This window comes from Pieris brassicae, chromosome 6, assembly GCF_905147105.1.
Source record: "Pieris brassicae chromosome 6, ilPieBrab1.1, whole genome shotgun sequence".
Lineage (NCBI taxonomy): Eukaryota > Metazoa > Arthropoda > Insecta > Lepidoptera > Pieridae > Pieris > Pieris brassicae.
The window spans coordinates 17,387,148-17,411,505 of NC_059670.1; the positions used below are offsets into that span (position 1 = coordinate 17,387,148).

At 35.3% G+C, this 24,358-nt stretch overlaps 2 protein-coding genes across 10 annotated transcripts in view; one reads left to right on the forward strand and one right to left on the reverse strand.

The window, feature by feature from the left end:
* The first annotated feature begins 1,105 nt into the window (after positions 1-1,105).
* LOC123711217 (WD repeat-containing protein 19) lies at positions 1,106-15,964 on the forward strand. The gene is made up of 21 exons (XM_045663702.1): positions 1,106-1,235; positions 1,310-1,467; positions 1,636-1,860; positions 1,941-2,151; positions 2,394-2,674; positions 3,395-3,654; positions 4,441-4,661; positions 5,290-5,412; positions 6,066-6,253; positions 6,738-6,944; positions 7,442-7,653; positions 8,257-8,344; positions 9,032-9,250; positions 9,726-10,604; positions 10,803-10,911; positions 11,017-11,166; positions 12,058-12,151; positions 12,677-12,786; positions 13,078-13,245; positions 14,242-14,318; positions 15,761-15,964. The coding sequence occupies exons 1-21, from the start codon at positions 1,221-1,223 to the stop codon at positions 15,870-15,872; spliced, it is 4,107 nt and encodes a 1,368-aa protein (XP_045519658.1). The 5' UTR covers positions 1,106-1,220; the 3' UTR covers positions 15,873-15,964.
* Positions 15,965-20,589: 4,625 nt separating this feature from the next.
* Positions 20,590-24,358, reverse strand: part of LOC123710695 (SH3 and multiple ankyrin repeat domains protein 3) — a 124,234-nt gene continuing 120,465 nt past the window's right edge. For 8 of the 9 annotated variants that reach the window (XM_045662779.1, XM_045662786.1, XM_045662788.1 and 5 more), the window contains 3 exons: positions 24,151-24,255; positions 23,321-23,442; positions 20,590-22,820 (listed from right to left, as the gene is read on the reverse strand). In XM_045662779.1, the coding sequence (XP_045518735.1) occupies positions 22,235-22,820; positions 23,321-23,442; positions 24,151-24,255 (813 nt within the window). In that variant the 3' untranslated portion in view covers positions 20,590-22,234. Of the gene's footprint in view, positions 22,821-23,060; positions 23,138-23,320; positions 23,443-24,150; positions 24,256-24,358 lie in introns of all 9 variants that reach the window. The other variant, XM_045662787.1, reaches the window with a different exon arrangement.

Genomic DNA, 24,358 nt, shown 5'->3' on the forward strand with positions numbered 1-24,358 from the left:
ATTGGCGTCTTAATATATTGGCAACGATCTTATTATTTATTGATTTTCTAAGGCAATTTAAAAATACTTAGTGTGGTCACATATATGATAGCAACTGTGACTTTTGAAAGCAACAACATATTTGTGAGAATTTTGTTTCTTTTTCATATTTTCGTTCCACGTTTTTCGAAGTTGTACATAATATATACTATCTGATATATAATATCCACTTCTATATATTTAGGATATTTTAATATATTTTATATGATTACATCTTATTACAATTTTCAGTATTTCAGATTTTTAGTTACAAGCCATCTATAATTTTTTTGAAAAATTATGCTTTCATTCATTCAAAAAAAATGATGTTACTACGATGACATAAACTTATTTAACTTCAAATAATGCTAGCCTTAAAATATTTCTGATTTGGGTCCGGGGATCTTTCACAATTTTAGAAAATTGTACTTAGGAGTTCATTATTTTGTACTTCAAGACGTTATGCCTATAAGCAACGTTAGCGTGTGTTTTTGCAAATATTATTTTTCAACTAAGTTTTTATTCCTTTTATATTAAAAAGAAGATTTTGTAACGGTGTTACCTATATATGTAAAGTAGACTTAAACTTCTTTATTTTTGTTACTAAATCACCTAAATAGTTTCAATGAAGATATAGTTTTATGTAGTTAATTCATTTCTTTATTAAAATAATACCTTACCTATTACATACATATTTTATATATATTAAATATTAACCGAACCTTAGTTTTTAGTTTTTCTATGTCCTTCTAAGTATAATTTTGAATAGTTAATATATTTACCCTCTTGTAATTCTAATAATTTATACCGATTATTAGACGTACGTCAACCATTTTTCTAAAACTATAGTTGACAACACTCATTATTACCAACCACAGGAAAAAGAGAGAAGTCACTAAAAACTGTATATATATATCTACAAATACTTATATGTACACCATAGACTAAGTTATATATACCATAGTCTAACTTTATGTGGCTTGACAGTACGTACAAAATGACGGATAAGCATTAATGCTACATGCAATATGTTTGCTTGTAGCTATAGCAACGTCTCACCAATTACAAAACAAAAAACATTTAAAGTCCTAAACTATGGGTTTAAATTTTTTTTATTAAAGTTTAAACGAACTAATTATTTTACATCGTGATAATGTAATATAATTTGCGAAAACTGATTAAAAAAATAACGAAATTGCGAAATGGCAGCTCCAAAAGTATGATCATTCGGTTAATTAAAAATACAAATTATTCCTTTTTAAATATAAAAATAAAAACTTTTCCATTTCAGCTTTTATACACAATTGAGCAGCCCCATGGGCTCGGGGAACTTTATTTTGTTTGGCAGAAAGGTGAAGCAGGTTTATTGATTGCTACCACTGGCACTGATGCTACTGTTGCTATTCACGATAGATCGGGCCAGTTATTAGAACGAATTAAATTACCTGGGTATGACTTAAATATATAATTAATTTCTTAATTTTTCAGTCCATTAGAGTTTTAAATAAATAAAGATTGATAGATATATATTCATTTTTATTGTTTTGATAAAATTTGGCATGCTCTGGTTTAAAAATTGGTTTTACAGTATTGTTAACACTTGAGGTTTTTCTGCAGATTGTGTGCAGCTCTGGAATGGGATAGTGATGGTGACTATTTAGCTATGATATCACCAAATAGCAATGGGGTGTATATCTGGGAATCTCATGGTAATAAGAAGATAAATATTGATACTGGATTAAGAGAAGCTCCATCATGCTTGGCCTGGACATATGGAGAGCCATTATTGGCAGTTGGGACAATTAAAGGCAATTTGTGTCTCTACAATCATCACACCACAAAGTATGTAGTCCTAAATTATTTAATTTAATAAATGTATTAATGATATGAAAAATTGTGTAACAATATTTTTTATTTTCCAGACGAGTACCGATAATAGGGAAACATACGAAAAAAATCACATGTGCTGCATGGAACAGAGACAGTATATTAATCCTGGGTTCTGATGACAAAAGTCTATCTATTAATAATTCTGATGGGGACACACTGCGCATGATCACTCTGAGGGACATTCCAAATGATCTACAGTTTTCTGAGATGAAAACTGATGAAAGAGTAGCTGGAGAAAATACTGTGAGGCCTTAAATCTTATTTTGTAACTATAAAAGGTTTAGAAAATATGTTAAATAAGTAGGAAATATTTTCAATTAAAATATGTCACAGGAATTTGATTAAAAACCCTTATTTATTTATGCCTACAATCCTTATAATTCAAAGGCATAGTAAACATATGAGTATAATATTTTAAAATTTAAGTTTTTATACTAAAGTTAGGTTTATTTTCTAGTTTTTTCAAAACTTGAGATTATTTTCAGATAAGTCTCATTGTTGGAAAGCGTACATTGTACCTATATAATTTACTCAACCCAGAAAATCCTATTGAACTGGCCTTTCAACAGAGATATGGTTCTATCACATCATACAAATGGTATGGAGATGGATATATCCTTATAGGATTTAGTGCAGGCTTTGTGATTGCAATATCAACACATATAAAGGAAGTGGGAGAGGAATTGTTTCAAGTTAAAAATCACAAGGACAATTTGACAGATGTTGCAATAAATAAGGGACAAGCAGCTTCCTGTGGAGATGGACAGTGAGGTCTTTTTAATTCTTTTTCTTTGCACATATAATAATGTTTTTTTTTATCTTGAATAAATAATCATTGCAAATAATTGAAATCCTATATAACAATATTTTTTTCTTAAAATCATATTCTGCGCTTTTCACCATAAGTCAATAACTAACTGATCTCGGGGCAAACGGAGCAAACCAGCAAAGGCTCCCATACCAACATTGGCCGTGGACTTCACAAATGTTACGGGGCTCAACTCCAACATCAACGCTGTCCAGTTTCACTTACAGACCGCGAAGCCGGCCTTGCTCTTACTTAACGAGACTCAGACATCCTCCAGGCCGATACTTCCTACCTGTCCTACCCGGGGTACAAATTGGAATATTCATTTGTGTCACTGTCCTGAGTGTGCGTGTACGTCAGAGAGGATATCTGTTCGCTTTGCCTCGGGACGCTTGAAGGGACCTGTCTAATACCTGGCTGCGCGTAGACTGCGATGACCATCCGCGGTTCTATGCGTGGTTGTAAGTTCCATAGCGGAAATGACGGAATTGACCAGATTCCCTGGTCGAAAGGGTTCCGACAGGTTCCGAGGGATATTTAACATTCCAAATATGTATCCAATACTTTGGCTTGTAAATACATTACTTGCTTAGTATCTAACATATCAAATTCTGTAGTATTTTTTGGTCCTTTAATAATTAAAACTTATGTATCTTCAGCGATAGTATCTCTTTTCAGATTAAAGATAATATCCGTATGGAATAATGGTGAAGTGTCTGGTTCTGTTACTCCTACGGGTGGAGCAGAACGTTGTGCGTGGAGTTCTGACGGTCGTTTATTGGCCACCGCTGGGAGGGCGTATTTGAACGTATACGTTACAACTTTACCACCGTTATACGCTGCTTATGGTACAAGAGTGCTTACGCTGACTAATCTAACTGAGGTTACAGTGTATCAGTGCATCGCTGTGGGGGACGAGCCAGAAAATGTTAATAAATGTAAGTACAGATGTAATAAAACAGCTGGCGCTGTAATGAGTGACTTATGAATGTTATGCCTATGTTTACAAAAGTCTGGTATTTAGTATTATTTTAAAAAGAGTAACAATACGTTAATTTAATAACTATAGTTTGAATGGCTTATAAAAAAAAAGCAGTCCTGTTAACGTACTTGGAACTGAATGTCAAATCGAAAATGCCTTGCAAAATCAGTGTTCAGTGTTCAGTGTTCAATTATTTTATAAATATGTAATGTCTGGGATTTTTGTAGATAATGATGTCTTGCATGAAACTGTATAACTTTATTGTGTTTTATTTCCTCTAGCGATCTTTATTGGTATTTTTTTCACATCTTGAGTTACATTCTCGATTTTTTTTTAAATATTGTATAGACTGTTCGTCTAATAGTGAAAGAATTTTTCAATTCGGTCCTGATGGTTTTAAAGCCAAATCTTTCATCTTTATACTATGATTGTAGATGTATAGAACATATTATGAAGATTGTTTTATAGTTAGACTAAGATTACTTTTATGAAATTTCTGTATCCAAAAATTCTTCTGTAAAACCATTTTTTTGTCAAATCACGACATGATTGTTCGTCTGTAATACATATTAAAATAAGTTAGCTATAGGCAAAACAAATTGTTTGTAATAGAAGTCATCAGAACCTATTATTGTGGCAAAAAAAAATTAAAAAAAAATCGCGTCGGGGATTTTTATTTTAATTTACGGTGCTCACTTCTCATCTATAACATCTTTTCTAGTTTAAGTGTTTAACATTCCAGCCGAACCAATTCCCCTGGCGGCATACACTTTAACAACGGAGCCTACGGCCATAGCATTAGGCGCATCACACGTATGTAGTGCTACGGGTTCGCTTGTGTGGTTCTACCCCCTGGCGGGAGGAACCCCTGTAAGACGTCAGTACCCTGGTCCAGTTGATGTTTTGAGGGTGGCAGGTCAATTCGCTGCTGCGATGTTTCAGTCTAGGGCCATGTTGCATACTGTAAGTATATTTGGTCAGTTATATGTCTTGTCAGTCGTGTTAAATATATTGCTATTAGTAATTGGGTATTTAATTGGTGGTTTTAATTAAAATCAATAAACAGTTTGAAACTCGCTTCTCTAGAATGTCTGCCTTTGATTTTGAACTTTGCTTTTTAATTTATCATGTACATATTTCACATTCGCTTAGCTTTAGCTTACCTTCCCGGTTTGAAAAAGGTAGTAGTAAGTTAGTGATCACCCCGTCAGCGTCGGTCTTGGCGCATCATGTTATACTCCGGCCAAGTTGGTCCTATGAGATTATGGTCTATATACTTCTCTCGTCATTTCATATTTGGTGAACTATAATATCTGCGTAGATCAGGGCGCATCCAGAATTCGCGTCAGTGGAAATATACAAATATATAGCCCTCTATAAATAGGTACCTCTCTGAATAGGAAAGGGCTTTGAGTGTAGACCCAGGCCCACAGTCCATGCGTTAAGTCCTGCATCCGTCTGGCCTGCGTATGCACATTTTCACCTTTTTTTTGTTAAAAAAAAGAGCAGCTTTATAAAGGCCGCCGTGACCGAATCAGTCAGTATTGTCATTTCATTGGGAAGTTATTCGAAAATAGCATTAATATTTCAGATAGAAACAGCCGATCCATCTGAGCCAGAGAAGGAAGCAATGTTATTCCCAGAACCTCACATGCAAGACACCAAGATATTAGACATACACCTGACTAGCGATTTCTTTATTTTCGTAACTGATGTGAGTCTGCTTGTTTTACGCTCCAAATTGCCAAATTAATTTTTTACGCACTATAACTGCTAAAAAAATCAATGGTGCTACAACCTTTTTAGGTCTGGGCCTCAGATTTCAGTATGTTTCATAATCATTTGTTAATCGAATAGGCAAGTAGGTGATCAGCCTTCTGTGTCTGACTCATGCCGTCGATTTTTGGGTATGAGGTATGATCCTTACGATGTTTTCCTTCACCATTCGAGCTAATGTTAAATGCGCACATAGAAAGTAAATCCATAGGTGCACAGCCAGGGATCGAACCCACGACCTCAGGGATAACACTAGGCTATAGTGGCTTCAGCGTGCGACTGCTTAGTTCGAGAAATGGAATGAAATATCTAAAATAAGAGTACAATCGTTGAATAGTTTTAAAAATGTAGGTCATAAAGAAAATGAATTCATAGAATCATTCATTGCTGTCAATTCTAATACAATTCTTAAACCAATGCTACTTAATTACTATATATATTTATTAATAAATAAAACTAAAAATACATTGTATAAGGCAAGCACTAATTAAAATATTTACTGATTCTAACTCTAATAATTTGTGTATTTTCGTATAAAACATAAAAAAATACATTTCAATTATGTTTAACATAATTTTATTTTATTTTTAGCAAGGAGATATAGAGTATTTTGGTCTTGAAGAATGGAGACAATGCGTTCGGTATAAGCATACGTGCGCAGTGTCAGCGTTATACGTGGATATAAGCGGTGCACGCGCATTGTTACTTGACGAGCGACGTCGTGCGTACGTTTATTGGCCCGCTGCTGGGGAATTATGTGCTGTGCCAGATGTGACTAGGTTCGGTACCATGTATATTTGAATGAGTTCTTTCTTAATAATATTTTAAATCCAATTTTTTTTATAAAAACTTTAACATCGATATCGACAAAATTAATACGTATTTTGAATTATACGGTCCTACCTACGGTAAATAACCTTTTTTAATAAAATCTCCCTTCAATTGTCCCTTCAAATTCTTTTAACTGCAGCTTATAGGTTAATAATTCAAAGTTAACTTAGATTGTGGAGTTGAAACTAGGTGTCTGTGACTTCCAAATGACAAAAACTATATGATTTTGACATACGTTAATCAAAGTTGACTCTAAATTACGTGCAGAACCGAGTAAGAACTCTGGCTTGCAACCAATGGCCTTTTTATGTGAGGATCTACCAACATGTCTGAGATCCGAAAAATCGATGACGTGCGTAGAAAATCACAATCAAGATGAAAATAATTATTAAGACAGTGGATAATAAAATCTTGCGAATTCTTCAATTTCAGCTGCAAAGGCGTAATTTGGGACATATGCCTGTCAGACCGTAACGTGTTCGCGATTTATACGGGCGATGCCATTCATACGTATTATTACGCTCCGAGCTCTATAAGCGGTTCCCATGTGGACTTCGTGGCCAGTACGAGTCTATTGCCTGATCAGATACCGCTTATTTTGTTCTCGGGTGATGTTTACTGCTATGCAACTGGGGGCAAGTGAGTTTTACTAGTACTACGCATGGAAATTAATTTTAACGCCAATATATCAATTTTTGTAATACATTTTGAGTGTATTAAAGCAATTGTGGTCCACTGACTGTATCAAATAGAGCTTTAATCGTATTATAATGATATATTTAAAAAATAAATTCTAAATTTTTCACCCGTTTCAACCCTTTACAAAAATGTAACTGTATTTTGTTTTCTTTATCAAATTGTGTTAATACTGTGAGGAAAAGAGACATGTGTACTTGTGTTGCAATTACGGGTTATTTTAATTTATATACATTTTTTTTGAAATTCCTAATTTTAATAAATCAAAGAAATATCGAAATGAGCTTATTACTTAATGACTTATTTATTTAATGAATAAAGGTGTAAATGTTTAAAGCTGTTATATTCTCTTTTATGAATAAAAATGATTAGTATCAATTAGGTAATGATTTTGGTCGTTATCTAAAGAATTTGAAGTTAAGCAGAATTTTCTTTCGTAGCGTAATCAAAATTTCTCTGGACTCCCACAACACGAGTGGACTGGCAGAAGCGGACACGGAGCGTCGCGTACAAAATCAAAAGCAGCATATTAACAAATTGATATTACTCCGCCGATTTGGAGAAGCCTGGCTCTTTTGCGACGCCATTGATGAAGTGGAACAGTGGAGGAAGCTGGGGGAAGCCGCCATTGCTGACTTGAATGTGGAGTTTGGTGGGTTCTTTTAAAGATAAATGTAAAGATAAAATTAACCTTGGTCGGGACACGAGACAATTCTTTATTCTGATAACTCAAGCCGAATAACGTCTTTTGCTTAGGTGTTATTGGACTAAACTAATGATTACCATGCCATCTCTTGGGGGCCGTTCAAGTATTACGTAAAGGGAGCGTTCAAGTATTACGTCACGCAATTTTTGTACATTCTTGATCCCCCCCCCCCCCCATGAAACGCGCCGTAACGTTAAGTGACTCTTTAAACCTAAAACTTACAAATATGTGGGGTAAAGTAGTAGAAAGTAGAAAAAATATTGACAATAACGCGTTTTTCAATCCCCGTCCCGCATTGTAACGTTTAACAAAAGGAAAAGAAAATTCGACGAAAAAGGACTATAGGGGGACGGCTCTGATTTTATTATTTACATACTTTTTTACATATATTACCCACACATTGTCTATGCTTTAACGAAATAGTTCAATGATTCCCTCAAGAAATTAATACGTTTATGTAATATTATTTTTAGGTTTGCAGTAAATCTGCTTACATTAAAACTATTTCGGTAAAAATTCTTAATTTCTATCGTTATGTTATATTTCCAGCAATACGAGTGTACACTCGGCTCAGTGATGTAGCAATGGTGTGGGCTCTCGAAGACGCTTCAAACGTCGAAGAATTGCCCGTCTTATGGTAAGAAGGCATATATATGTGTTGCTTATATGCATCACATATAAATTTTGTTATCTAAATTTATTATATCACATATATCAAAATTAAATAATTAGTTTTACTTACATATCATTTGCCAAGAAAGCGTTACCTACATGAAATCAAGATTTCAAAAAAGTAATGACCATGTCAGGAAATGGTATATATAAAAATAATATAAATGAAATTACTTAACATTAATAAAACTCAAATTTTTTACGCTCCTTGTATAGTAAAGACACTGTCCCTTAAAATATAATTAATTTGAAACCATCTTAAGTAATCTGTATGGCAGATGCTAGACTGTGTGTGCTGTGGTAGGTCAAGAGATTCCTTAAGTCTTTTAAAGAATTTGTAAAATGTAGAGCAAAGTCTCCTATAAGAAAATTAATACGTTGTAATAGTTTGTAACTATGTCTCCTCTTGACTTCTAACTTCTAATTGGTGTAATAAACAGCAAAGTGTGAGAAATCTTAAAAAATACATTTTAACATCTCGCAATGAAGCTGCTATTAAAATTCACACATTTATTATATAATATTAAATAAATCTTGCTTATCCCCATCCATATTATCAATTCCTATATTAGGAGGCAGGGACATAGAGATTAAAATCTTTGAAGAATCTACATAACTAGAGTCATCTCATAAGTATACCATTCTTGCATAGCGGATTATTATGCGCATGCGTAGGCGCAGGCGACGCGGCAGCTCGTTGGCTTGGGGCCAGTGGGGCTAGTGCTGATAATGAAATGGGTCCAGCTCGATACGCTTTAGAGTTGGAAGCGGCGAGAGGAGAATGGGCTAATGCGGCGGAAATCGCTAGAAGGGCTGCACCGACACTTGCCCCAAGTCTTACTTTACATCATGCTATGCATTTGGAACTAACGTATGTCATTTTCGTTACTCATAGTATTGTCTTTTGTTAATATAGCTTTTACACATTAAGAAAACACTTTTTAAACGGATTGAAGCTATGTATTATTATTATAAACTTATAATTATTTATATAATTCGGTTCACGGTGACAACGCACGCTGTAAAGCACGAGAAACGTCGGAAAATTTTAATTTTTTAATTATGTAATCAATCCGTTTAAAAAGTGTTTTCTTAATTTTCGTTACTTCTAATTATTGAGAGGTTTATTTCATATATATATGGAATTTCTTTAAAGATGTGAGTGCTCAAGACATGAGTCTTCTTTCACTCAGCCGTTAAACAGTTAATATTTACCATGGAGATGAAATTGTTGCCAATATATTTTATAATATATTTTGTCAGTAAAAAAATCCATCTATTTAAAATTATCTAAATATTCCACAAAGCTTAGGGTAAGTTTTAAAATATTAATTTTAAAATTCTAGCGCTGACTACCACGAAGCTCTGGCGACATTTGAGAAAAGTGTTATCAGCGAGAATTCGAACAGCGTTAAAGCAAAGGAGCATAACACTAAATGTGAAGCGGGCATCGCCCGAATGTCTATCAGATGTGGTGACGTCATGCGAGGAGTCACCACTGCTTTAAAATATTCCCACGATATAACCTTACTCAAGGACTGTGCACAATTACTTGAAGAAGAGAAGCAATACAGTCATGCCGCAGCACTATACGATCACGCTGGAAACACGGAAAAGGCCGCTTCATTATACATCAAACTCAAGTCATGGCTCAAAGTCGAAGCTCTCATCCCCAAAATTAACTCCCCAAGCATTCACCTACAATACGCCAGAGCTAAAGAAGCCGAAGGCAGATATAACGATGCTCTCAAGTCCTACATCAAAGCTCAAGACTTCGAAGCAGCGATACGACTCAATCTTGACAAACTTGACGATATTGATGAGGCAGTACGTTTAGTACAGGAAACTAAATCAGTACACGGAGCTAAGATGGTAGCAAACTATTTCCAAAATAGTGATGATCCAACCTCCGCTATAAAGTTCCTAGTGATGTCCCTCTGTTACGATGAAGCGTTTCATTTGGCCAGGAAGAATGGAAAGCTTCATTTGTACGGGGAGATTCTGATACAAACGTCTCAAGCTAGGGCTGAAGACTTTAAGAGTTTGGCTCTGCACTTTGAGGGAGAGAAGAACCATTTGTTGTCCGGGAAGTTTTATTTCCATGCAGGGGAATATAATAAGGCGATGACGCATTTGTTAAAAACGGGTTCTGAGGATGAAAACGAAGCGATAACTATTGCCATTGATTCAGCCGCAGCCTGTGATGACGAGAGGCTGACAAAAAGGTGATTTAAAAATGTCTTAATACTATTGTGTCCCAAGTATTTTTTGCTTTTTTTTTAAATTAAATTAATCTAGTCTAAAAGCGGATGTTTAAAGTCGCATGGCACGGGTGCCTGCTCATTTATTTAATTTGAGTCTTTCCCTATGTTCTTGGATGTATGAAGTTGTTGGACTAGAAAATATGTTTTATTATTTTGTAGGTTGATTGAGTTTCTATTAGGAGAAACTGATGGAAATCCACGTGATCCCCGTCATCTTTTCCGTCTGTATATGGCCAAGAAACAGTTTAATGAAGCAGCGAAGACAGCGGTAGGTATTAGTTATTCTTGAATAAGCGTCCTTTTAGGACGAAAAAAATTGCCTTCCCAATGTTAAATCCTATTTATGTTGGAGAAAAAATTGATGTACTTTAAGGTTATAATATCAAACGCGGAATGTGCTGCGGGCCGGTATCGTGAAGCAAGAGATGTCTCCCGTGGTCTGGTGGGCGCATTGCGGGCAAGAGGACTTCCCGTCCCACGGGATTTGAGACGTGCCGTCGCTCTGTTACACTCTTATATATTGGTACGTTAATTAAATTTAGGCACGTAAAAAGGTATGTTTTTTGAAAAACGAAGAATCGTTTGTGTCTGATTGGTCGACAATGTTCAACCAATCACAGTAAAGGAATACATGAGTTGTATTGTTTTTTTATTATTATATTTTTCGCGAAGGGGAGGCAGATACCACGTCTCTGCCTCTATCTCCATTTGCTACGGTCTTGACATACCTCCCTCGCTTTATCCATTTTCATAGCATTCGTCATTCACCATGCATCCTCGTCGGTTATGGGAACTCTTAACCTGTCCTTGTATTGTTTTTAAAATGTCTAAATATCTTCCTTGGGGTAAGTACAAATTAAAATTTATTCATTTCGAAACATATCACTCAAAACAGGCAGTGGTCTCAAAAGAACAGGTTTTTATTCGATAATCTTTATATTCATGATGAGGCATTAAATGAAACTCTAAATAAATGATAATAATATGGTTATTTAAATGTTTGAAGCATATAGGCATATGCTGCAAATATGAATTATATTGTCTCACATCACACTTTTGCACTTAAGTTAAACAAATATCTTTATCTTTTATAGCCTGTTTTTACAATCTTAATTCTTTTTGTATTCTATGCTCTATGGCTGATATTTCTATAGCATAAAAACAGTTTTATTGTCTGTGACTGTGATCATCCAGAGTAATAAAAAATATACAAAGATTTTCATCAACTTTCTCCGTATATTTTTAATTTGTCGTGGTATATCCTATTACTTTTAGAATATATTATTGAACAACACTATCAAAAAAACATAATTTCGCCGACCTGTGTTATTAGATTTAAACTTTAAAACCAGCAATTTTTTTAAAGGCAAGTTCTTGATGAATTTGGACATAAATAAGACATTTTTGTTGGTAGGTCCGGACTCATGTGCGTCGCGGCCGTCTTGATCTTGCCGCTCGGTTGCTGTTGCGTACATCGGCTGAAGTATCTTTTTTTCCCACTCAACAACGTAAGTCTTGAATTTGTGGGAGATTTATTATAGCTTATTTGTGGATGTATTTTGCTTACAAAGAGGTTATATTCATATTATTCAGCGCCGCTTAGGTCACTATAGCGACGATTCCGAACTTAATATTGAGTTCATGTTACACGCAATGCTACAAACATTGAAAGAACTCTCGCTATTGGAAGTTACAGAATACCAGCGCAGGTTTGCATAATCTCTTACACCGACTAAAATAACTCTTATTTATATACAATATAAGCAAAACTTTACTGTTGGTGCAAAAAGGCCAACCCTTATTGACGTATTGTATTCCTGAAATAGCTATTGATGTTGTGTCCATATCACGCATCCATTCTGTAACAAATTCGTCCATATTATAAATCGCGAACTAAACTTAGTATAGTGTTTGTTGCCATGGTTACCATGTTTAAAAAAAAATATTGTCCATGTTTTGAAATAAAGCCAATCAAGGCTGTCCTAAAAATAAGGCCTTAAACAAGTTAAGTAGATATGAAAGAACTATTTCAGATCAAGTGTCAATCCTGACGTCGACAGTGATAGAGTGCGTACGCGCAGGTCTTAAGCATCAAGCGTACCAATGGGCGAGAGTGCTCATGCAACCGGAATATCGTTCTCAGGTATGTTAGCCTAAGTTATAAAAGTACACAAACATATTTTTTCTTTTCTTTAGTTAGTTAATCGAGATTTAGTATGTAACCGACGTCAAAAAAACAAGGGAAGGTTATTAAGGCCTAAAAATTCAAAGTTAGCGTCATTTGGTATTTAACAATTACCTACTATGTAACATCATCATATAAATTTTTAGTTTTTAATAAACTCTGTAAGTAAAAGAAACACTTAATGTTATCTCAACATCTACTGAAAGCTAATCCAATTCAGCTATATCTTTCTTTCGGATATGTTTTTAGATAGACCCTAAATACGCAAAAAAGATAGAGTCAGTAGTGCGGCATGGGGTACGCGGTGCGCTTCCCCCCGAGAGCCCCGCCGCTTGCCCCGTTTGTGGAGCAGATCTTGCTCCCGCTGAGCTCCATTGTCCCCGCTGCGAATCTGATATACCTTTTTGTTTGGCAACGGTAAGTCAAAATGTATACTACAGCTTGACTTGTATATCAATAGTGTATCATATGTGTAACTTTTAACAAAATATTAAATACAGTCCAAAATACCAAGTATTGGACGATTTTGATAATTATTATTCTTAATACCACCGAAGACTACTCCTCAAGTAGGTGATCAGGCCTCATACACGCCATCGATGATACTGTCTAAGCCAATATCATAGCCAAAGCTCAATGTTTTCCTGCACCGTACGAGCGAGTGTAATTGCAGACATAGAAAATATGTCTTAGGCTCCGAAAGGAGAAACATCGAGTACCTTCTGTCTTGTGTCTTGTGTCCTTGTGTATCTAAAATAATTTAATTTTTTAATTTGCTGTTAAATTGTCGTTGTTTATTTCGTGTTTTTTTGTACATGCAGTTTTGAAAAAGCCAACCAGCTTTAGGGTCTCCTATATACCAGATATTCTATTTTTGTTTATAAATAGAATTAGTTAGTAGAATTAAAAATCACTAGTTTTTTACAGATTTTTGTATTAATTGATTTCATCACACATTTGAGCAGTGTTGCTTTCAACGTGCGACTTTCATCCCTGAGGTCGTAAGTTCGATCCCCGGCTGTGCACCAATGGATTTTCTTTCCATGTGCTCATTTAACACTCGCTAGACCGGTGAAGGAAAACATCGTGAGGAAACCGGCTTGCCTTAGACCCAAAAAGTCGACGGCGTGCGTCAAGCACAGAAGGCTGATCACCTACTTGCCTTCATCATTGATTAACAAATGATCATGAAACAGATACAGAGATCTGAGGCCCAGACCTAAAAAGGTTGTAGCGCCATTGATTTTTTTAATATTCAATATTTAATTAATTAATAATAAATCGTTTATTTGCCAAGATGGTACAATTAGATCGATCTACTACAAATATCCGTACATATATAAATAGGCATAAAAATTTCATATCAACTTTTACAATGTCATATAATAATTGTATTAAATTATATATTTTTAGGGTCTCCATATAATTAAAGATGACTTAACAGCGTGCCCGGAGTGCGATTTCCCGGCAATTTACACTGAGTTCGTTGAGTAAGTATCGACACAGACTGCTATACATTACTAGATTGGATTAAATTCCTAGAAATGCAAAAATAAACTAAAACGTTTTGGTGCAACAAAAAAATTATCAAAGAATAGTTTGACTACCTTTACAGCCATGCTTAAGAGATGTTTATATTGCTTTTATTTTTATATCTTTAATAATAAGATTTATGTTCCATTTTATTTGAAGTCACGTCGTGTCTAGGTAACACAGAAATTGTTTAGTAAATGAAAAACGGCTTAATATAGAAAGATGCCAATACTTTTGTTGTTTTTCGAAGTAATCTCCGTTTCTCTCTACACATCGTCGCATTCGATGGAACCACTGGGAAAAGCAGTGGGCCAATTCTTCATTAGGGGTCTCTTCTATGGCATTTTCATACCCTTTTCACCGCATCTTCAGGGCTCGTAAAGCGAATACCTCGAATTGTATCTTTATTTCTTGGGAATACATGAATGTTGCAGGGCGCCAGGTCAAGACTGTATGGCTGATGACTCATTATCTCGACACCTGCCATACTCAAATATTCAACAGTCCGTTTTGCGGAGTGCGCTGAAGCATTGTCGTGGGGAATGAGGATCCTAGTTCGAGGGCGCTGCTGTCGAAATTTTCCGCGACACAACTTTCCGACCAAAGAATTCTTCCTTTATTTACCTTAGTTAGCCGATCCTCGTAAGAAAACACCCAATGAGCTGATTGTCTTTTGGTTTCGGGTTCGTATCAATATATTTAGGTTTCATCACCTGTGACGATTTCAAATACACCGCCGCTGAACTTTTGGCGGCTTTTGGAACTAACATTTGGCGACACCAGTCCATGTATAGGTATTTCTGGTCGTCGGTTGAAGTATGGGGAATCCATCTGGGACAAAGCTTCCTGACGCCTTCGTGTAATATTTTTTGGACTTGACTCATACCTAGGCTTGCCCGTATCTGCTGATAGGTCACTCTCTTATCTTCCTCTATCATGCGTCGCACAGCACTGACGTTATCTTCAGTAGTCGCTGTGAAAGGACGTCCCTCACGCGGATCATCATTGAGATTGCTACGTCCATGCTTAAACTCGTTAAAACAACGAAAGTCATAATAAATAATTGACCGGAAATTTCACGTGTAACGAGAGTTTTAGATTTGCAGCCAATTTACAAAAACAAGTGACAAATGAATGCAATATACTACATTTACCAAAGAGTTCTAAAATTGAAATTCAAAAAAGTTTTCATTAGAAATGTTTATAAGTGGCCAGTTCTAAACATTTTCAGTGTTACCCTCGTAGTAACAAAACCTTAGATTATTTTGGCCTTCTTGGAACTTAACACGGCGTTGAAGAAATCCTTTAGTAGCGATAAGACATAACTACTATATATTTTTATATATAATTACAATATAACTTAAGATTTTTGTATTTTATTTAAGATGTCTTTTTTTAGGATTCTTAGAGAAGAAAGTAAGTGTCCAATGTGTGGTGAAAATGTTGATTATAGACGGCTTGTGAAGATTGATGACGTTGCGTTGTACCTTGATCAGGGCAATACGGAATAATTTTAAGATTTGAATTATATTGAAATGTACAATTTATATGAAAATGGTCACTGTATTTTTGATGTTTATTAAACCACCGATTCTAATGTGAACGTGATATGTTAATTATGATTATTTTGTGTTAAGTCTAAACGGCAACAGTTTCAAAAGATTTTAGTTCGATGATATTCGATAGAAGATCGTCGTCAATGGTTGATAAAAGTATTTTTTTATCATGAAAATACATCCTCCTTTTGTGTTTTATTCTAATAGGTAAAGTAAAGCAGGTTAAAATTTTCAAATTATATAATTTATAACACTCCACTTACGCCGCTGGCTCTGCGATACAAAATGTGTCTTATGTATAACGGAGAAGGCATGTATGAAAATCATCGCAAGACGTGCAACGGAGTCCGTAATGGGTCCGTTCCGTTCGCAGTGGAAGGCTGGCATTAGGCTCCAAAACTTCTCTGGCCTTTGGCCAGTTGCTGGCTTTCAGTTGCAGCAGGTCCAGTGATGCGTAACACTAGGCCGGCTTAGGTATATAAAATCTTTCTTGACTGCCCGGTTTTGGCCTATGCGCTCAAGGAGTTCCAGTCAACGTAGTCAATGGGCCTCGTATTTGCCTATAATGTTGGGGTAGGCTACCATTTCTTCTATTTCGACAATGGTTCTGACTCCCGTGACGAAATTTTTTTTTTAAATATATGCCAGTTTCGACGAAATATTTTCTTCAGTTTTATTGAAGCCCAAATTCTTGAAGTAATGAAGTGAAACGTTGAGAAGGATTTGACGCTTAAAGACAGACAACGAAGAAATCTCATAAACAACCACTTTGGCAATATTTTTACTTCTGTTAATATGCTAATACATCGTACAAAGTATGTCTGGACCTCTTCAATGCATTATTTAAAAAATAAATGAGATATTTCATGCATCAGCATTTGCAGCTGGTGTGTTTTCTTTTTTCTCCCCTCCATTACTGTAGGTTGGCTTGTAAAACGCAACTGTCCGTTGCTTGTTGCAGCTTCTGTGCTAGTGTGTGTACTAAGTAATAATACAAATATCGATTTGAACCTTTTAAGTTATATAATTCTTGATTATTTTAAAATATAAAAACCTAATTTTAGTGTTAATCCATTTCTGTGATTATCTCCGTCCTATGATATGATAACGTTACGACTTATCTAATGCTTACTTTAGCGATAACTGATAATAATAAGCTTTACGATGATTAAAGAAATATGTACATTTTTGTGTTTTATTATAAACCTGTTATAGTTTTCGTTGCGCCAGATCTCTGTTTGACTTTATCATTCTAATCCGATTTGAAAACATTGTGAAATCTTCTTAAGCTCTTTCGTCTTAATGGTATAAAAATGTGAGCCGTCACGGGACGCCTGGCAGATGTGAAACATCGACATTATTTTGTAAAAGTAATATGCAGAAAAGAACATATTGTGGACTATTTATGGAATAAACATTTATTTTCATTAAATACAAATTAAAAATATTATAGATACACACACACGTCGCCACACCGTACACACTACTGCATATAGACTATATATATATACCAGCGTCGCCACGGCATGCGTCGCCACGCCAGAAATCGGTTTTACCTGCGGCTATAGATGTTACACATCAAAAATTGAAGGGGAAAAAGATCAAATAAAGGTTTCTTCTTGATCTCACACAACGTGATGTAGTATGTATCCTCCATCAATAAAGTAAGTAGCATTTGTACAATCAACCTCAGTATTGACTGATTGAAAGCAATCGTAAATTGCTGACTTTGTTGTTTTACGCATTCCAGCTGCATCGAAGAGTGATAAGGCGTAAGGGGCTAATTCATACTCAAATTTTTTTTAATCATCCTCAAAAAGGTTTAGAGATACTCATGCGTTGAAATAATAATACAGGGTATATAGCTACTACTCCTTCGTGAACTTAACTTTAAAGTGCTACTCGCAGCTAAAAGAAAGAGTACTTATTCAGAGCGTTTTAATTTTATACTATTACATTTTTCACCTCCCATTCTAGACATAGAAGCAATCCCAACTTCGCGAGCTTTATGGAAATTAATCTTATTGTCACCAACAACTCCAGAAGCAATAGATACGATTTTGTTAAGTTTAGGAAAAGGATGAAGTATACACGTGGCTTATATGTGCATATCATGTATGTAGGTGATTAGTACGTGTCGTCATGAAACAATAATTTGTTCTGAAAAGAACAGTTAATTGCGTTACCGTTAGACCACGATGTCGAACTGTTCTGAGAAGAACACGTTCGTACCCTTCGACGGTTGCGCGCAACAAAAAGGACAACTTTTTGCCGCGCCTCGATTTTATTGTCTACGCACCCTTCGCATCTTGGTACCACATGTTACCACTAGTGGCCAGGTAGGATAATTTTTGTATATAAATCTACAGTTTTTAAAAATTAAACACATTCCACATTCCATCTTCACCTCTTCTCAACGAATTATTAGGAAGTTTTATTTTAACCAAATAAGGACCAACCAATATAAACCAAACAACCTAAAGTAAAACAACCTAAATGTATAATGTGACTCTTAGGATCGCGATATCTCAGAAATGGTAACTCTTAGGAGAAAAATTGTAAATACATTTTTTTAGAGAATTTTAAGATCTATAACTTTGGCTTGAAACGTTTTCTTGATAAATCTTATCATTTTCGAGAAAAATTCTAAAAACCTCAAATTTTGACCTATGACCCCGAATAACTTTTGTAGAGTGCTACAAAAGTTACATACGATCGATGGGGATTGTTAAAACTTTATTTGTTATGGTAAATACCAGCTCTCCACCAAAATACAGCTTTCCCGGATTTTTTATTTATTTCAAATGTCTATATTGACCAGACTATAAGGACAAATTACTCCTTGATGTTTAACCCTACTTATTACCCTATTACCTATTTTCTAAGTACGGTGATGCTTTTATGGGAACTAGAAAAATAAATCCACTGACATTTTTCAATAGTAAATTAGCGTTTATTTTTTACATTCCAAGAATACAAACATCTGTTCCATTGATATTTCAAAATATTTTAAGATCATCGTCGAAGAGGATAAGGATAAGAGTAGTAACGATTCAAGTTCGCACCTTGGAATTTTCCAGAGCGTTTTGGAAACGAATCGGCTAAACTTTACAATGCAGACGGCATTGTAAAGTTTGTTAACGTTATAGTAAGTTATTAATTAAATACAGTTTTATATAATACGATATGCACTTTTCTTATCTAATTTACATCGTTAGTGATCCTTATATTACATCTTATTTAGTATATATTAGTGAACGGAGATTAAAATGTGTTGTGTCTTCGGCAGTCGATTTGCAAGGGCTGCAAACAGTTATGAAAAATGCTTTGGTGTAAGGCGGATGAAAGTGTACATAGGAAATCAAAATATATGGTTTTTGAAAAGTGTAAATAGGACTGTATGTGATATTCTGACAGATGGAGAAAAAGTGTATAAGTTGGTGTACTTATGTTATATGTTACGAAGATCTAAAATATATTTACGGTATCAAATGCTTTACTCAATTAAAAAAAATATATAATATAAGTTTCATATATAGGTTTTTCCAATGATAATTGTAATACAAGCCATTTGAGCTACAATGGTCTGAATTAAGCTGAGTAAATAACAATGTTGAACAGCGCGTCTACAAACACTGGATGCCAATATAAAAATCCTTTTTGGCAATTAGTATATCATAACCACGTAACTTATACCGCTATACAGCACTATTAGGATGTGAAAATATAGGGACCCACTTTGTATGAGAATCATTGTAATAAGTTTTAAGTTTTTTTACTAAATAGTTTTTACGGGACGATACAACGATGTGCACCAAAAATTGGACAGGAACACTCTGCTACTATGAATGGTCCAGTGAATCTCTTACTAATTAATTACTAACATTGATGAAAATATTGCACTTATCGTAACATTGATTATCATGCTCTTAATTAGGTTTAAGTTTCAATTTAGTTTTACTTATATTGTTTTTATTTTGTGGTTGCTTAATTTTTTGCCTTGCTAGGCTTGCTTATGATCTAATATAATTGAATTGGTGTGTGGGATGTGTATATCTGTAAAATATTTGTCATATATGAACGTGACAACATAAGTTCAACTATCGTCAGTAAACTAACTTTACAGACGATTTTTGTAAATAATAATTCTTAATTACACCTATAGTTTATACGTATAAAACCCATGTAGGACGTTCTAAACTCTCGAATGGTAAGTGTATGCATAAAATTATACAAGAAAATATGACACATATTTTACAGATATACACATCCCACACACCAATTCAATTATATTGGATCATAAGCAAGCTAGCAAGGGGGAAAAATTAAATTAAAATACTGATGGAATGGTTGCATTTTTAAAAGAAAATTTTAATTGTATTTGTTTGATAGATATTTTGTATGGATATTGAGGAGGTTAACGGAAATCACTATTGAATTGATAAAGTTACATTTATCTGTACGCATAAATACAATTATGTAATTTTTTTTACAATGTTCATAGTTTTTAGTGTCGCTCGTCCCGCGCTCTCGTTTGCACTTCAAGCCTTAATGGAAAGGCCTCAGAGTGAGGTATCGCCGCATGAGTCATGTATTTTCGTGCGTGCAGCCGGCTCCATCGAATTATAAGACGTTGTCACGCCAAAAATAGGTAGTATAAGAAAACACAAAATAGTGATGAAACATTTAATTTTCATTTGAAAGTATACCAAGTTGTAGTTACACGTCCGTTATTGAGATTCAAATGAAATGAAAACAATTGGTAAATATCATACAAAATTACGAAGAGCCCGACACACGATTGGATACTCCCTAAAAGATCCAAGTAGTTGTAATAGTTATCAAACCAACTGTGATAGTTATTCTGTTCACAATTGAAGGATCCAATAGTTACTAACAATCAACTGACAAGCTCGACGTCAATATCCCAAATACTCTATATCAAGTATTGCCCTAATATAATTATCACTACCTACCTATGCCTTAAGTAGACAATATACACTTAAAATAATGACAAGAAGATTAACTCAATACACCAAAAATAAAATAATTGTGCTAATAAAGCTCTAAGGCTATTTCGACTCGTGCGCAACTAAACTAAGTTGGGTTTCGCTACTTCTAGACAAAATCATTTCGTTCGTCAATTCCCAAGTCACGCTCGTAGAAAATTCAATTGTTTTTATAAATTTAGTCCCCAACTTTCATATCAAATCCACATTTCTATAGCAAATAACAAAACACTGAACAAATTGTAAAGACAGAAAACAAATGAAATCGACAGAGTGATAGCTATATGAATTTACTTTGTAATAGCTAAAAGAAGACAATATTAGGAGGTATGTTCAACAGTTTTGTTAATTTTCGTTTAGAAAATTGACTCAACACGCCAACATACGTAGTACAAGAGACTAAAAATCTAGTCTAACTTTAATATTCATATAAAAAGTGGTTTTGGTGTTTTATTATTCGTTTACATTTAAGTTTTTAATGCACGAGCGACCATAGTATAGAAATTAAGTTAACTGGGTTTTACCGAATTTCAATATAAAAATGTAATATACAATGGAACGGATAAATCGAATTATATAAATGCGTAGTTTTCGCGAACACAACTCTACACGACCGCAGTCGTCAGCGATTCTCGTCAAAAGAGTGGACTCAAACGAAACACGTTATGGACGAATGAAATTAAATAGGACTCTCTCTCTCTCTCTCTCATATATCTTCGTGCTTATATTTGTCATCTTCTCAATATAATCTGATGGCCGGATATTTTGTTACACACTCGTTAATTCCACTCTTAACACGTATTTATAGCTCTCGTAAAATATTTACAAATATATATAAAAATATTTAAAACATCAAAGACGCCATGGCACTCGGTTGTTAAAGTAGAAATTAAAATACATAATTAAATAATTAGATTCAATACGGGAACGGCTCGCACCGGACTCTACAAATAAATAACAATAATAGAAACCGAATCGATCTATGAAACCTATTTTAATGCTAGTTATAAGGGAATGTATAAAAATTAGTTTCGACTATATCAACGCTACCCTCAACAATAAATACTATAAATCTTTGGTTTCATTTAGTCATTCGATTACAAAACTTCTTATTTTCTGTTACGCGCGATCGTCGGTAGACCAATCGTCCCTAGTCATAAGAACCTAACAAACGTAGCTCGCTTCATAAAAGTGCAATTATGAAAAACCGTGAAAAATTGCGCTCGACGTAGAAAACGCTGAAAATTTGGCACCATTCGCCCGCTGCCCGACACACGCACACTCCCACGTATACGTGTAACCGTGCGTTTACTGCAGATGAGCCAACTTGGGCACAGCGGCGACTACTCGCACCCGATCACTGAACTGGGGGGGCGGGGCCAGAACGGGGGCCGTGGGGTCCGCCGGGCCCGCGGGCTCCTCGGGAGGCGGCGGCAGTTCGGCCAGAAGCACGGCGGCCCGAGCCCTCCGGCCTGGCGCTTTATCTATGTCCACTCCAAGACGCTCGGCTGCCGACCTTCCTCGCGCGCTTCCCACTGTCCCTCGCAAGAGCGCCGCCGTCGCTCGTTTTCGCGTCAGCGAGTTATGCCTCTGCATGGGAGGGGGAGGGGTCGCGAGGCTTTCGGACGAACTGTGCACGGGTTCTGTACTGATCACATCGTTTGAGGACTTCACAGTGACCGAGCTGCAGAAAGACACTTTGTCTCGTCTCGGCGGCCGCGCCTGCGCTTCTTGATCGGATGAGACTCCGGAGGATGAATTGTCGCCGTCGTCTCTCTCGGCGATACCCAGTTCGTCACCGCAGGACTTTGACGATTTAAGTCGCGTTCTAATCTTTTGTATCTCGTCCACGGAGAACGAGTGCTGCATGGAACTCGATCCGGAACTGCTGCCGCTACAAAAGAACAGCTCATTACGAGGTGTAATTATGTTTTATTTATAGTATAATATTTAAAGCCCATATAACGTCACACACATGTAGTTGAAAAAGCATAGCGATGCCCTTCCTGACGACAAAATGAACACACAAATAAGTTAGGCTTTTTTTTATGTAAAGAGGTTTTTTGGTAAACGATGAATGTATTAGAACAAATACAGTATGGTAAAAGCACCCCTAATTAAAAAGAAAGAGTACCTTTATTATAAGACTAAATGTAACTAAGACAATTATCCACATCATTCTCGTAAATAATTGTTGAGTATATGGGCTGCCTGTAAGTCGGAAAAAGCTCCAAATTAATATTTAATTATTCCTATATTCGCCAAGTAATTATTAAAAAAATCTAATTATTAATCGAATATTAAAAAATACAGTTTTTTAGTTTTTATCAAATTTGGGAGGCTATAATGGAAATATTTAAGTAAAAAATCCGCTATATATTTAGTCTATGGTACCTGGTATTGCTGTTAGCGCTGGTCTCCGCGACTGGTGGGTCTGCTTTAAGCTTGTGTTCGTCCTCATCAGACTCTGACATGCTGTAGTCCGGCTCAGGGATGGGCGGTGCGGGTGTTGAGTTCTGTAAAACATTTACGATTAATTGCTTTTATTTAAGTATATTTATTTTTATAGTGTATGTCCTACTAACTTTAACATTCACACTAATCTTCTTACTGAGTTTTCCTTTCTTTGTAATCTAAAGTTGCTGGAACTAAAAGCCTTATATACCTATCTCGCTCGCCTATCTGCTACTTTGAATAGGCTATCTCGCTCTTACAACTTACAATATCGAAAATATTGATGTGTTTTACAAAAGTCTTACCGTAACTTTGTTTATCATGCTCTTAATGAGGTTTCAGTTTTCATTTAGTTTAGATTAATATTGTTATTTTTATCTTTTTAGTTTTCATTTTTTTATTGGGTTTGTTTGTTTTAATTTTCTCCTTTGATAGATTACTCTTCTAATGTAGTTGATGTGTATGTCTATGTGTGTTAAATTTGTGATGTCATATTTTCTTGTATTTGTTTAGGCATAAACAGTTTTAGAATGTATAAATAAATAATTAAACAGAAAAATAGTAGTCAAAGGTGGGTCGTTACACAAGTCTCAACTGTATGACTCGTTCCGGGCCTACGATGTTATAAGGGGGTTGATTGTAAATTGTATTAAAAATGTAATTCAAACATAAAAACTTGATCAATTGCGATGTTGTGTAACTTCCCACTTATACAATTAGCAGAAGTGTTATAAGGGAACGTGGAATTTAAGAGTTACACTCGTATATACCTGTCTCGCAAAGGTCTTGTGCAAAGCGATAGGCTGCGCGTATTGGTGAGAGCTTTCTTCCGCTGATAAAGCGCGTGACCAGCCGCGTACTGCTTTACGAGGTTGCTGGAATTATATATATAAACATACGTTGAAGACGGCTTTCCGTAGATTAATAGAAATTTTCACCACGATACGTTGGAGCAAGGAAAGGGAATATCATTTCAAG